General features: G+C 60.9%; 1 protein-coding gene across 1 annotated transcript in view; it reads right to left on the reverse strand.

The window, feature by feature from the left end:
* Window positions 1–15,975, reverse strand: part of ENG (endoglin) — a 231,310-nt gene that overhangs the window by 91,042 nt on the left and 124,293 nt on the right. Inside the window, exon 6 of the mRNA XM_078646665.1 lies at window positions 8,460–8,592. Coding sequence (XP_078502791.1) covers window positions 8,460–8,592 — 133 coding nt within the window. The remainder of the gene's footprint in view (window positions 1–8,459; window positions 8,593–15,975) is intronic.

The following is a 15,975-nucleotide window of genomic DNA, read 5'->3' on the forward strand; positions in this document are numbered from 1 at the left end:
GTGACCCCCTCAGAGGGACCCTTCATACAGCCCCCCGTGACTCCCTCAGAGGGACCCTGCATACAGTCACCCCCGTAACCCCCTCAGAGGGACCCTGCATACAGTCACCCCCGTAACCCCCTCAGAGGGACCCTGCATACGGTCACTCCCTGTGACCCCCTCAGAGGGACCCTTCATACAGCCCCCCATGACCCCCTCAGAGGGACCCTGCATACAGCCCCCCGTGACTCCCTCAGAGGGACCCTGCATACAGCCCCCCGTGACTCCCTCAGAGGGACCCTGCATACAGTCACCCCTGTGACCCCCTCAGAGGGACCCTGCATACAGTCACCCCCCGTGACCCACTCAGAGGGACCCTGCATACAGCCCCCCGTGACTCCCTCAGAGGGACCCTGCATACAGTCACCCCTGTGACCCCCTCAGAGGGACCCTGCATACAGTCACTCCCTGTGACCCCCTCAGAGGGACCCTGCATACGGTCACTCCCTGTGACCCCCTCAGAGGGACCCTGCATACAGTCACCCCCCGTGACCCCCTCAGAGGGACCCTGCATACAGTCACCCCGTGACCCCCACAGAGGGACCCTGCATACAGTCACCCCGTGACCCCCTCAGAGGGACCCTGCATACAGTCACCCCGTGACCCCCTCATAGGGACCCTGCGTACGGTCCCCCCCCAGTGACCCCTTCAGAGGGACCCTGCATACAGTCACCCCGTGACCCCCTCAGAGGGACCCTGCATACGGTCACTCCCTGTGACCCCCTCAGAGGGACCCTGCATACGGTCACTCCCTGTGACCCCCTCAGAGGGACCCTGCATACGGTCACTCCCTGTGACCCCCTCAGAGGGACCCTGCATACGGTCACTCCCTGTGACCCCCTCAGAGGGACCCTGCATACAGTCACCCCTGTGACCCCCTCAGAGGGACTCTGCATACAGTCACCCCCGTGACCCGTCAGAGGGACCCTGTATACGGTCACTCCCGGTGACCCCCTCAGAGGGACCCTGCATACAGTCACCCCTGTGACCCCCTCAGAGGGACTCTGCATACAGTCACCCCTGTGAGCCCCTCAGAGGGACTCTGCAAACATTCACCCCCTGTAACCCCCTCAGAGGGACCCTGTATACGGTCACTCCCGGTGACCCCCTCAGAGGGACCCTGCATACGGTCACTCCCGGTGACCCCCTCAGAGGGACTCTGCATACAGTCACCCCTGTGACCCCCTCAGAGGGACCCTGTATACGGTCACTCCCGGTGACCCCCTCAGAGGGACCCTGCATACGGTCACTCCCGGTGACCCCCTCAGAGGGACCCTGCATACGGTCACTCCCGGTGACCCCCTCAGAGGGACTCTGAATACAGTCACCCCCGTGACCCCCTCAGAGGGACCCTGTATACGGTAACCCCCGTAACCCCCTCAGAGGGACCCTGTATACGGTCACTCCCGGTGACCCCCTCAGAGGGACCCTACATACAGTCACCCCCCGTGACCCACTCAGAGGGACCCTGCATACAGTCACCCCCCGTGACCCCCTCAGAGGGACCCTGCATACAGTCACCCCCCGTGACCCACTCAGAGGGACCCTGCATACGGTCACTCCCTGTGACCCCCTCAGAGGGACCCTGCATACAGCCCCCCGTGACTCCCTCAGAGGGACCCTGCATACAGTCACCCCTGTGACCCCCTCAGAGGGACCCTGCATACAGTCACCCCGTGACCCCCTCAGAGGGACTCTGCATACAGTCACCCCCTGTGACCCACTCAGAGGGACCCTGCATACAGTCACTCCCTGTGACCCCCTCAGAGGGACCCTGCATACAGCCCCCGTGACTCCCTCAGAGGGACCCTGCATACAGTCACCCCGTGACCCCCTCAGAGGGACCCTGCATACAGTCACCCCGTGACCCCCTCAGAGGGACCCTGCATACAGCCCCCCATGACCCCCTCAGAGGGACCCTGCATACAGCCCCCCGTGACTCCCTCACAGGGACCCTGCATACAGTCACCCCGTGACCCCCTCAGAGGGACCCTGCATACAGCCCCCCATGACCCCCTCAGAGGGACCCTGCATACAGTCACCCCGTGACCCCCTCAGAGGGACCCTGCATACAGCCCCCCATGACCCCCTCAGAGGGACCCTGCATACAGCCCCCCATGACCCCCTCAGAGGGACCCTGCATACAGCCCCCCGTGACCCCCTCAGAGGGACCCTGTATGCGGTCACCCCCGTGACCCCCTCAGAGGGACCCTGTATGCGGTCACCCCCGTGACCCCCTCAGAGGGACCCTGCATACAGCCCCCCCGTGACCCCCTCAGAGGGACCCTGCATACAGTCACCCCTGTGACCCCCTCAGAGGGACCCTGCATACGGTCCCCCCGTGACCCCCTCAGTGGGACCCTGCATACGGCCCCCGTGACCCCCTCAGAGGGACCCTGCATACAGCCCCCCCGTGACCCCCTCAGAGGGACCCTGCATAGGTCCCCCCCGTGACCCCCTCAGAGGGACCCTGCATACGGTCCCCCCGTGACCCCCTCAGTGGGACCCTGCATACGGTCCCCCCGTGACCCCCTCAGAGGGACCCTGTATACAGTCACCCCCCGTGACCCCCTCAGAGGGACCCTGTATACAGTCACCCCCGTGACCCCCTCAGAGGGACCCTGCATACGGTCACTCCCTGTGACCCACTCAGAGGGACCCTGCATACGGTCCCCCCCGTGACCCCCTCAGAGGGACCCTGCATACAGCCCCCCGTGACCACCTCAGAGGGACCCTGCATACAGTCACCCCCCGTGACCCACTCAGAGGGACCCTGCATACGGTCACTCCCGTGACCCCCTCAGAGGGACCCTGCATACAGTCACCCCCGTGACCCCCTCAGAGGGACCCTGTATACGGTAACCCCCGTAACCCCCTCAGAGGGACCCTGTATACGGTCACTCCCGGTGACCCCCTCAGAGGGACCCTGCATACGGTCACTCCCGGTGACCCCCTCAGAGGGACCCTGCATACGGTCACTCCCGGTGACCCCCTCAGAGGGACTCTGCATACAGTCACCCCCGTGACCCCCTCAGAGGGACCCTGTATACGGTAACCCCCGTAACCCCCTCAGAGGGACCCTGTATACAGCCTCCTGTGACCCTCTCAGAGGGACCCTGCATACAGCCCCCCGTGACCCCCTCAGAGGGACTCTGCATACAGCCTCCTGTGACCCCCCTCAGAGGGACCCTGCATACAGTCACCCCTGTGACCCCCTCAGAGGGACCCTGCGTACAGCCTCCCGTGACCCCCTCAGAGGGACCCTGCACACGGTCACTCCCTGTGACCCCCTCAGAGGGACCCTGCATACAGTCACCCCGTGACCCCCTCAGAGGGACCCTGCATACAGTCACCCCCGTGACCCGTCAGAGGGACCCTGCATACAGTCACCCCCCGTGACCCACTCAGAGGGACCCTGCATACAGCCCCCCGTGACCCCCTCAGAGGGACCCTGCATACAGCCCCCCGTGACTCCCTCAGAGGGACCCTGCATACAGTCACCCCTGTGACCCCCTCAGAGGAACCCTGCATACAGTCACCCCCGTGACCCCCTCAGAGGGACCCTGCATACAGCCCCCCGTGACCCCCTCAGAGGGACCCTGTATGCGGTCACACCCGTGACCCCCTCAGAGGGACCCTGCATACAGTCACTCCCTGTGACCCCCTTAGAGGGACCCTTCATACAGCCCCCCGTGACTCCCTCAGAGGGACCCTGCATACAGCCCCCGTAACCCCCTCAGAGGGACCCTGCATACAGCCCCCCGTGACTCCCTCAGAGGGACCCTGCATACAGTCACCCCTGTGACCCCCTCAGAGGGACCCTGCATACAGCCCCCCGTGACTCCCTCAGAGGGACCCTGCATACAGTCACCCCTGTGACCCCCTCAGAGGGACCCTGCATACAGTCACTCCCTGTGACCCCCTCAGAGGGACCCTGCATACGGTCACTCCCTGTGACCCCCTCAGAGGGACCCTGCATACGGTCACCCCCGTGACCCCCTCAGAGGGACCCTGCATACAGTCACCCCGTGACCCCCTCAGAGGGACCCTGTATGCGGTCACCCCCGTGACCACCTCAGAGGGACCCTGCATACAGCCCCCCTGTGACCCCCTCAGAGGGACCCTGCATACAGCCCCCCGTGACTCCCTCAGAGGGACCCTGCATACAGTCACCCCTGTGACCCCCTCAGAGGGACCCTGCATACAGTCACTCCCTGTGACCCCCTCAGAGGGACCCTGCATACGGTCACTCCCTGTGACCCCCTCAGAGGGACCCTGCATACGGTCACCCCCGTGACCCCCTCAGAGGGACCCTGCATACAGTCACCCCGTGACCCCCTCAGAGGGACCCTGTATGCGGTCACCCCCGTGACCACCTCAGAGGGACCCTGCATACAGCCCCCCTGTGACCCCCTCAGAGGGACCCTGCATACAGCCCCCCGTGACTCCCTCAGAGGGACCCTGCATACAGCCCCCCGTGACTCCCTCAGAGGGACCCTGCATACAGTCACCCCTGTGACCCCCTCAGAGGTACCCTGCATAGGGTCACCCCTGTGACCCCCTCAGAGGGACCCTGCGTACAGCCTCCCGTGACCCCCTCAGAGGTACCCTGCATAGGGTCACCCCCCCCGTGACCCCCTCAGAGGGACCCGACATACAGTCACCCCTGTGACCCCCTCAGAGGGACCCTGCATACAGTCACCCCTGTGACCCCCTCAGAGGGACCCTGTATGCGGTCACCCCCGTGACCCCCTCAGAGGGACCCTGTATGCGGTCACCCCCGTGACCCCCTCAGAGGGACCCTGCATACAGCCCCCCCGTGACCCCCTCAGAGGGACCCGACATACAGTCACCCCTGTGACCCCTCAGAGGGACCCTGCATACAGTCACCCCCGTGACCCGTCAGAGGGACCCTGCATACAGTCACCCCCCTCAGAGGGACCCTGTATACAGCCCCCCCTGTGACTCCCTCAGAGGGACCCTGCATAGGGTCACCCCCCCGTGACCCCCTCAGAGGGACCCTACATACAGTCACCCCTGTGACCCCTCAGAGGGACCCTGCATACAGTCACCCCCGTGACCCGTCAGAGGGACCCTGCATACGGTCACCCCCCTCAGAGGGACCCTGTATACAGCCCCCCCTGTGACCCCTCAGAGGGCCCTCAAATAATGACCTCTGCACTCATGGTGGATAAACCCTAGATACCGCCCCTTCGGTACAGGGCGATGCCACAGGCCCAGCGGGGGGGGCCTTGGATTCAGTGACCTCCCATTGGTCTAGGGAAGGGACCCTGCATCTAGGCAGAGAGGCGTGTGGCCCTGTCAGGCGGGCCACATGCTGCAGCCACCAGCTGTTTTATCTCCTTCCAGCTGTGGCCCCCAGACGGGCCCCTGGGGACACTTACACCTGTGGCCCGTCAGAGGGGCCCCTGGGGACACTTACACCTGTGGCCCCGTCAGAGGGGCCCCATGGGGACACTTACACCTTGTTGGACTTGGCCCTTCTGGCGGGTTCAACCCTAATCTTTTTGCTTTTAATATGTGATCTGTGTTAGTGATTTTTGGGTCTCTGTGCACTTTTCCCTGTGTCCCAGAGTGAAAGTGCGTGCGTGTAGTGAGGCTGGCCTGCCCGCCCATAGGAATGCATGGGGAATGTGTGTGTCCATGTTAGTTCCTGATGCGTGGGGAGTGCAGGCTCAAGTTTGGTATGTGTGAACTCGTGAGAGTGAATGCTGCGCGATGGTATGTGCGGCTTGTATGTGCCTAGTGGGGAAGTGCCACTCCTAGACATTGATGTGTGTGTGCAGTGAGGGTGCTGGAGCGTGATTGGCTGGAGCTGGCTGGGAAGCCTGGCTCCAGGAAGTCTGGATGGGTCTGCCCGGTGGTGAGTGGGAGATCAGCATGAGTGATGTGAGGGGAGGGCTGCACCTGGTGCCTGATGGGGCTGGGATTTCCCCACACAATGCTGGCTCCGCCCCCTGTGGTGCGTCTAACGACCCTAGCCTCCCCAGTGAATGAAAGGGGTGGTTGGGCCATCAAGGGTGCTCCAAAACCAGCTGCAACTGGTTTCACCCCACCCTGCACCTCCAAACAAAGGATTTTCTAGTAGAAGAAGGGGCTGGGTCCCCTTGCAAACTGTTCTCTTCCAGGATCCTGAGGGGGGCTGCTGCTGTTGCTGGGCCAGAGGACCGCCACTTGGACTGTCTCCCTTCCTGGAGACCCAGTGAGCTGGCTCTGGGCCCAGCCTTGCCCCCCTGCTGGAGCATTTGCTGTGCCTATAGCGCTGAGAGTGCTGCTCTCTTGTCCTTCAGCACTGGGGAGCGCTGTGATTCCTTGCCTAGCGCTTGAGAGCGCTTTATTTGGCCCCTAGCGCTGTGAGCGCTTTCATTTGTCCTCTGGCGCTTGGGAGCGCTTTGTGTACTTTGGCCGGTGCCCACCCGGCATCTTTTCACCCCGTGAGGTGACCGAGCGGCGCTGGTGCCACCCCGCTCAATTGCCGCCTTTATTTGCCCCGTGTTCGTGACTTCATTATCGAGGGAGCCCACCCCTCTTCAGCCCCGCATCACCGCCGCAGCCCCAGGGCAGAGGATGATGCCAAAGGAGCAGCCGCTGACGTCACCCGGGAGCCGCGCTGCCATTGGTTTAGGCAGCGGGAGGCTCGCCGGGCGACCTGCGCGGTGATTGGCTGCCCAGGAGAGACGAAGCAGGAAGCGGCGGGAGCCTACTCTGCGCTCCTGCATTGCCCCAGAGTCGCCGCCGTCTGCCCCCCGGGGCCTCCCAGGAGCGAGAGGAGAACCCCGGAGCAGAGCGAGGAGGCCGCGACTGAAGGAGTCCCGAGGAGCGGGAGCTCTCCTCCTCCAGCCGCCGTCAGACCCGGTGAGTGGGGCCCTAGTGAGCTTGGGAAGGGAGGAGGGTGTCGGGGCACATTGCCGGTGCCCGCCCCTCCCCTCCAGTACGAGTGTGTGAGCCCCGAGAGGCTCAGCGCGCATTATTGATCCGAGCCCAGAGAGGCTCAGGCAGCATTGTGATCATTAGAGCCCCGAGAGGCTCAGGGCATTCCTTGTCTATTTAGAGCCCGCGAGGCTCCAGGACCCCGCATTGTGTGTTGAGCCCAGAGAGGCTCTGAGGGTGCCATTTGCTTTACGAGCCCAGCGAGGCTCGAGTGCCAGTTGTTCTTTGAGCCCTGAGAGAGGCTCTCCGCCCGCATTTTGGTGATTGGAGCCCCGAGGCTCCTGGGGGGCAAGTTGTATTTACGAGCCTGAGAGAGGCTCAGGAGGGCCAGTCTTGTTCTCAAGCCCAGGGAGGCTCACCGCCCACATTTGTCCACGAGCCCAAAGAGGCTCAGCAGTGCCACAGTGGTGGTTCTTGAGCCCACGAGGCTCCAACGTTGCCCTAACCTTCCTTGCACCAGTTGCCCAGCACTTTGTGGGCAACTGCCACATTTAGGCTTGTGTTCTTGGCTGCCTGCGCAGCCTGCCTGACATTGTGGACATTTCAGCCCTTGCGAGGCCAGTTGGCCGAGGGACTGCCACAGGTTGTGGCTAGTGGGATTCTGGCGCATTTGTGATTTATGTGCCAATGGTCTTTCCTTCCTTACACCTCTGAATGTGGTGATACATCATGTGTTTTGCTTCTTTCCCTTTGCTAGGTGTTTATGCTTAGGTGATTGCTTTTCCTTCCCTAGGTCCTGAGGCTAAGGTCCTAGTACCTGCGTGATTTGCCTAGAGTGATTAGGGTTACTTAGGAGGGGTTTACCCCTTGCCAGGAAGTCCTGGTTGTGCGCTACATGTGCTATGTTGATGCTAAAGTCATTATATGATTTATGTGCTGAGTATTATTCCTACAGAGTTATTATTTCTACAAGTGCTAAGTTCTAAAAGTGCTGATTCCTGACAGTGGTCCAGGTGGCCCTGTCTTGTACATATTCCCTGTAAATTCTGCCCGTGCCTCTGGCACATTGTAAAGTTTGTGTTTTATCTAATGTGTTTTGGCGTAATACAAAGGCTATTTTTATATAACCTTGTGTGGAGTTTCCTTTGTGGTGGGCCTTTGGTTGTTGTTGCTGGGGTGCGTGCGCAAATACTTAGCCTACATCGCCTCCAAGTTTAGCCTTGCTGCTCGCGCCACGTTACCTAGAGGGTGAGTAGGGGTTATCTTGGCGTGTAACTCCCTTGCCCTGACTTGGGAGTGGTGGTCTCTGACTGACTTTGGCGAAAGCCCTGGCCAGCCAGGGATCCCATTTCTAACACACCTGTGGCCCCGTCAGAGGGGCCCCTAGTGACACCTAGACCTGTGGCCCCCAGCTGCCCTGTTGGAGGGGCCCTCAACAAGCCTCTGTACATAGGTGAGGGTGTAGGGACCCATCAGTGGACCCTGAGATCATGAGATGAGTGTGACCCCGAAGGGGCCCCTGGTCCTACCATGACGCGCAGGGGGTGCCGGGATTGGATGCTCCACCGCCGCGGGCCCCGGCTCTGTAGAATCAGCAACACCTGGTCCTGCTGCGGGGCGCACTCAGGGTCACTCAGCAGCTCGATGTCCGTCTGTCCGGAGCTGGGCAGGAAGGAGAGAAGACAGGGTGAAGAAGGGGACAGACGTGGAGTCAGGAAGAGTGGACACGCACTGCCCGTGGCCCTCACTGCTGCACGACACGCACTGTCCATGGCCCTCACTGCTGCACGACACGCACTGCCCGTGGCCCTCCCTGCTGCACGACACGCACTGCCCGTGGCCCTCACTGCTGCACCACACGCACTGCCCGTGGCCCTCACTGCTGCACAACATGCACTGCCCGTGGCCCTCACTGCTGCACGACACGCACTGCCCGTGGCCCTCACTGCTGCACGACACGCACAGCCCGTGGCCCTCCCTGCTGCACGACACGCACTGCCCGTGGCCCTCACTGCTGCATGACACGCACTGCCCTTGGCCCTCACTGCTGCACGACACGCACTGCCCGTGGCCCTCACTGCTGCACGACACGCTCTGCCCGTGGCCCTCACTGCTGCACGACACGCACAGCCCGTGGCCCTCCCTGCTGCACGACACGCACTGCCCGTGGCCCTCACTGCTGCACCACATGCACTACCCGTGGCCCTCACTGCCGCACTACACGCACTGCCCGTGGCCCTCACTGCTGCACGACACGCACTGCCCGTGGACCTCACTGATGCACGACACGCAATGCCCGTGGCCCTCACTGCTGCATGACATGCACTGCCCGTGGCCCTCACTGCTGCACGACACGCACTGCCCGTGGCCCTCACTGCTGCACGACACGCACTGCCCGTGGCCCTCACTGCTGCACCACACGCACTGTCCGTGGCCCTCACTGCTGCACAACATGCACTGCCTGTGGCCCTCACTGCTGCACAACATGCACTGCCTGTGGCCCTCACTGCTGCATGACATGCACTGCCCGTGGCCCTCACTGCTGCACCACATGCACTGCCCGTGGCCCTCACTGCTGCACAACATGCACTGCCTGTGGCCCTCAATGCTGCACGACACGCACTGCCCGTGGCCCTCAATGCTGCACGACACGCACTGCCCGTGGCCCTCAATGCTGCACGACACGCACTGCCCGTGGCCCTCACTGCTGCACCACACGCACTGCCCGTGGCCCTCAATGCTGCACGACACGCACTGCCCGTGGCCCTCACTGCTGCACGACACGCACTGCCCGTGGCCCTCACTGCTGCACCACACGCACTGCCCGTGGCCTTCACTGCTGCACAATATGCACTGCCTGTGGCCCTTACTGCTGCACCACATGCACTGCCTGTGGCCCTCACTGCTGCACGACACGCACTGCCCGTGGCCCTCACTGCTGCACCACACGCACTGCCCGTGGCCCTCACTGCTGCACAATATGCACTGCCTGTGGCCCTTACTGCTGCACCACATGCACTGCCCGTGGCCCTCACTGCTGCACCACACGCACTGCCCGTGGCCCTCACTGCTGCACCACACGCACTGCCCGTGGCCCTCACTGCTGCACCACACGCACTGCCCGTGGCCCTCACTGCTGCACCACTTCCACTGCCCGTGGCCCTCACTGCTGCACAACATGCACTGCCCGTGGCCCTCACTGCTGCACCACACGCACTGCCCGTGGCCCTCACTGCTGCACCACACGCACTGCCCGTGGCCCTCACTGCTGCACTACACGCACTGCCCGTGGCCCTCACTGCTGCATGACACGCACTGCCCGTGGCCCTCACTGCTGCACAATATGCACTGCCTGTGGCCCTTACTGCTGCACCACATGCACTGCCCGTGGCCCTCACTGCTGCACAACACGCACTGCCCATGGCCCTCACTGCTGCACAATATGCACTGCCCGTGGCCCTCACTGCTGCATGACACGCACTGCCCGTGGCCCTCACTGCTGCACAACACGCACTGCCCGTGGCCCTCACCGCTGCATGACATACACTGCCAGTGGCCCTCACTGCTGCACGACACGCACTGCCAGTGGCCCTCACTGCTGCACGACACGCACTGCCCGTGGCCCTCACTGCTGCACCACACGCACTGCCCGTGGCCCTCACCGCTGCATGACATACACTGCCAGTGGCCCTCACTGCTGCACGACACGCACTGCCCGTGGCCCTCACTGCTGCACAACACGCACTGCCCGTGGCCCTCACTGCTGCATGACACGCACTGCCAGTGGCCCTCACTGCTGCACGACACGCACTGCCAGTGGCCCTCACTGCTGCACGACACGCACTGCCCGTGGCCCTCACTGCTGCACGACACGCACTGCCCGTGGCCCTCACTGCTGCACCACATGCACTGCCCGTGGCCCTCACTGCTGCACCACACGCACTGCCCGTGGCCCTCCCTGCTGCACGACACGCACTGCCCGTGGCCTTCCCTGCTGCATGACACGCACTGCCCGTGGCCCGCCCTGCTGCATGACACGCACTGCCCGTGGCCCTCACTGCTGCACGACATGCACTGCCCATGGCCCTCACTGCTGCACCACACGCACTGCCCGTGGCCGTCACTGGTGCACCTCACGCACTGCCCTTGGTCCTCACTGCTGCACCACACGCACTGCCCGTGGCCCTCACTGCTGCACCACATGCACTGCCCGTGGCCCTCACTGCTGCACGACACGCACTGCCCGTGGCCCTCACTGCTGCACCACACGCACTGCCCGTGGCCCTCACTGCTGCACCACATGCACTGCCCGTGGCCCTCACTGCTGCACCACACGCACTGCCCGTGGCCCTCACTGCTGCACAACATGCACTGCCTGTGGCCCTCACTGCTGCACCACATGCACTGCCCGTGGCCCTTACTGCTGCACCACATGCACTGTCCGTGGCCCTCACTGCTGCACCACACGCACTGCCCGTGGCCGTCACTGCTGCACCACACGCACTGCCCGTGGCCGTCACTGCTGCACCACACGCACTGCCCATGGCCCTCACTGCTGCACGACACGCACTGCCCGTGGCCCTTACTGCTGCACCACACGCACTGCCCGTGGCCCTTACTGCTGCACCACACGCACTGCCCGTGGCCCTCACTGCTGCATGACACGCACTGCCCGTGGCCCTCACTGCTGCACAACACGGACTGCCCATGGCCCTCACTGCTGCACAACATGCACTGCCTGTGGCCCTTACTGCTGCACCACACGCACTCCCCGTGGCCCTCACTGCTGCACCACATGCGCTGCCCGTGGCCCTCACTGCTGCATGACACGCACTGCCCTTGGCCCTCACTGCTGCACGACACGCACTGCCCGTGGCCCTCACTACTGCACCACACGCACTGCCCGTGGCCGTCACTGGTGCACCGCATGCACTGCCCGTGGCCCTCACTGCTGCACGACACGCACTGCCCGTGGCCCTCACTGCTGCACCACACGCACTGCCCGTGGCCCTCAATGCTGCACGACACGCACTGCCCGTGGCCCTCACTGCTGCACCACACGCACTGCCCGTGGCCGTCACTGCTGCACCACACGCACTGCCCGTGGCCGTCACTGCTCCACCACACGCACTGCCCATGGCCCTCACTGCTGCACGACACGCACTGCCCGTGGCCCTTACTGCTGCACCACACGCACTGCCCGTGGCCCTTACTGCTGCACCACACGCACTGCCCGTGGCCCTTACTGCTGCACAACACGGACTGCCCATGGCCCTCACTGCTGCACAACATGCACTGCCTGTGGCCCTCACTGCTGCATGACACGCACTCCCCGTGGCCCTCACTGCTGCACCACATGCACTGCCTGTGGCCCTCACTGCTGCACAACATGCACTGCCTGTGGCCCTCACTGCTGCACGACACGCACTGCCCGTGGCCCTCACTGCTGCACGACACGCACTGCCCGTGGCCCTCACTGCTGCACCACACGCACTGCCCGTGGCCCTCAATGCTGCACGACACGCACTGCCCGTGGCCCTCACTGCTGCACGACACGCACTGTCCATGGCCCTCACTGCTGCATGACACGCACTGCCCGTGGCCCTCCCTGCTGCACGACACGCACTGTCCGTGGCCCTCACTGCTGCACCACACGCACTGTCCATGGCCCTCACTGCTGCATGACACGCACTGCCCGTGGCCCTCCCTGCTGCACGACACGCACTGTCCGTGGCCCTCACTGCTGCACCACACGCACTGTCCGTGGCCCTCATTGCTGCACCACATGCACTGCCCGTGGCCCTCACTGCTGCACAGCATGCACTGCCGGTGGCCCTCTGTGGAAAAGTAAATTTTGCCATGTTCTGTGTCCCTACGCCTCATCCATCATATGTTATGTGTGCATGACCAATATGCATATGTTATTCCCCATGTCCGATTAATGACGCAATTCCAGTTGTGTCCACCTTTAGTATGCTAGTTTCCAGTCTTCGTGAATACTACGAATATCAGGCCTATGTAAAGTAATGTTGCCACGTTTCCCAGTGTGCACGTTATTCCATTATAAAGTCCCCGTTTCCAGGCCTCAAAAGGGCCCGGACCACAGATTCAACTCCTGTCTCCGGAAGCCTCGTTAAGGAGCGGTACAGCCCCCACCTGTATCCTCGACCCTTCACTTACTTCCTGCCTCGCAGTGCCCGGTACAGCTTGGCTCTGCCTCTGAGTCTGCCAAGAGTATGTTATGATTGCAGCTATCAGTTCAGTCCTTCTTCTCTGCATTCCTAAGCTACTGAACTGCATCAATAGTTTCCGTCATTGTCTAGCCTTCTCGTCTCCATGTTAGAGAAATACTGTATTTAATGGTCATTTAGTATTCTTCATCACGCACTACATGTAGAATAATGCATGGTCCAGCTTTAGAATCAAGTTAGCCTTTCCCTTCATGACTCCTAGTTTATATCAACATGTTCCCTAAACATCAGATACCAGATAGGGTTTAGGTACATGTCGCTCCGACCCTCCAGACTCTAGTCTCTGCTCCTAGCACAGAGTTCATAGCCCCCAGCTTCTCCTAGTAACACGCCATTGCCAATTTTCGCGCACCATTAGATTAGAGGTCCCGGCTCCTTAGGTAGCCCCCTCCAATGTTTCCGCCCCATTCATGACATATTCTGTTACGTTTGCATCACATGTCTATGTATACTCCCAGTTATACCTACTTCTACTGTTATCTCTCGCGACTGCTACGCGTCCCGCCTTCTGCTCCACCCACTGTTACGCCTACTGCAATGTAATGCTATGTGTTTGCGCTATGTATATAAGTCAATGTATTGTTATTAAATGTTAGCGCGCTCATCCCAGACCAAGCCCCAGCAGCTGCTGGGTCATCCTATGCAGGTTGTCCTGATCCTGTCCTTATGCTGTAATAAACCTGCAGAAACTCCTACTACCTCGAATCTTGACTCTTATTTATTGAGCTATCTGTTATACTATATGCTTAGTCAAAAATAGGGTATTATTTATTTATTTACCACATAATGGCGCCCGAACAGGGACTTGCCCTTTCCCCACGCGTCGGTGAAGCCACGCCGACCCCCTGACCCTCTGCAGCCGTGACGGAACCATACCGGCCACGTGCAGATATTTCTGCTTCAAGTATCCCTCAGGCCCACGGAGGAGACGGAGGAGGCGGTCCAGCATCCAAACGAGACGGTGGAGGAACGCGGCGAGTCCCGACCAGAGCCCAAGCCGAGAGTCCAAGGTCCGAGGTATCCGGAGGCCCACCCGTAACTGAAGTCCGAAGTCCGAAGTCCGTCGTCGTAGCAGTCCAGTCCCGTCCGAGGCTTTCCGTTCCGTGCTGCCCGGTGAGTACCATTGCTGGGGTAGTATCTAGACAGGACCAATCTAAATTGACTCCTGGTCCGTGGGTTGGTGGTGCCCAGACTCACAAACGAAGTGTTCACCTAGGTGGATACGGGTCTTGATGCGTCCCTTTATGGGACCGGTATGTTCCGTACTGTTTCAGCAGTGCATCCAGTAATTCTAGTCTGTTCCGTTCTCGAGAAAATTCTTGTATTTCTGTTCTCATTATTTTCAGGTAATATTCTGTTCGAACTGTTATGTTATGATATTGTTTTTTTTTTTTTTTTTTTTTGGTGTAAGATATTTATTGGTCGTAAACAAACGTTACACTGCGTCGTGCCAACAACCCGGAGGCAGGCCGCGATATTCACAAATAACACACAGTGATAGGGCCCATGTAGGGACGCTCCAGCATAATTGGCGAAAACGCGTCCTGCAGTTCCTGTAAACACTGTATAAGGAGATTAAACATGCAGCACAACAGAGGCAAATCACATAATCTTACATTTTTTCTTTTTCCCCTTTAGTTCGGGAATGGTGCCGCAAACAGCCAATATCAAACGTGAGTCAGACAACGTCTCGTCATATTGGCAAGCACGGAGGTCATATCGCAGCAAAACATCAGATGAGCATAGGTAAAACTGCGGCACTCATCCACCCAACCCCCCACAACAGTGCGAGGGTAACAAAGAACTACGTGGTGCTGAGTGAAATAGGATCTATATAATCAGAATGGGACTCTCGGGGGCGTGCGCGCAGGGGTGCAGACAGCAGGAGAGTGATGCAAGCAGTTGGCAGGTTCAGTGGTAGGGACAGTCCAGGTATCTCCCATGAGGTTGGGGGGGGGGACAGTGCAGCTAGTGTTACGTTCGATCAGTTAGTGGGGCGTGACGCTAGGTACAGTAGGCGCTAAGGGAAGGGCAGCCAGGGGGCGGGGAATATATTACTCAGGTTATGGGAGCAACCCCCCATCCGTTCTCAACCCAACGTAAACAGATGTCAAGCAGTCTAAGGATTTCAACCCATGTCATCAGAGACGCCCACGTCAGGGGCACCCCCGGAGGCATCAGTGCTCGCTCTCTCCCTGGCCCATTGGAGGAAAGGTTCCCAAATGTCATTAGGTCTTGTAGCAGTGGGCATCGACTCCCAGTAATGTGTAAGTTGTGCCTGACCATAAGTCACATCATTGACCCATGCCTGGAACGCAGGTAGAGCCTTACGGCCCCAATTTATTGCCACCTGCCGTTTCGCATACAGGAGTAAGATCGCGTGCAATTTTCGGTCACAAGGCTCAGTGTCTTTGACATACCCCAGCAGGCCCACAAGCGGGGTGGGCTCGTCTGAGCGGTGTAGCATTTGGTTAATGGCAGTGAAAACGGCCGTCCAGTAATCGTGCAATTTAGGGCAGGTCCATGCCACATGTAGGAATGATGCATCCTCCCCGCCACATTTCCAGCAGGAAGCGTCTTCTTTGACGCCCATGCGGTGTAACAGTGTCGGGGTACGGTAGTACCTATGTAGGAACTTAAAGTGGACCAGTCGCAGCCTATAGTTCGGAGATAGTGCCAAGAGTTGTGCGCAGCAGTAGTCCCACGTGTCGTCAGTGAGGGGGTCAGCCAGGTCTACAGACCAAGCCCGTTTGGCCGCCGGTATAGTGATCGGGGCCTGCTCCTGCATACAATT

This window comes from Lissotriton helveticus, chromosome 5_2 (assembly GCF_964261635.1).
Source record: "Lissotriton helveticus chromosome 5_2, aLisHel1.1, whole genome shotgun sequence".
NCBI classification, from domain to species: domain Eukaryota; kingdom Metazoa; phylum Chordata; class Amphibia; order Caudata; family Salamandridae; genus Lissotriton; species Lissotriton helveticus.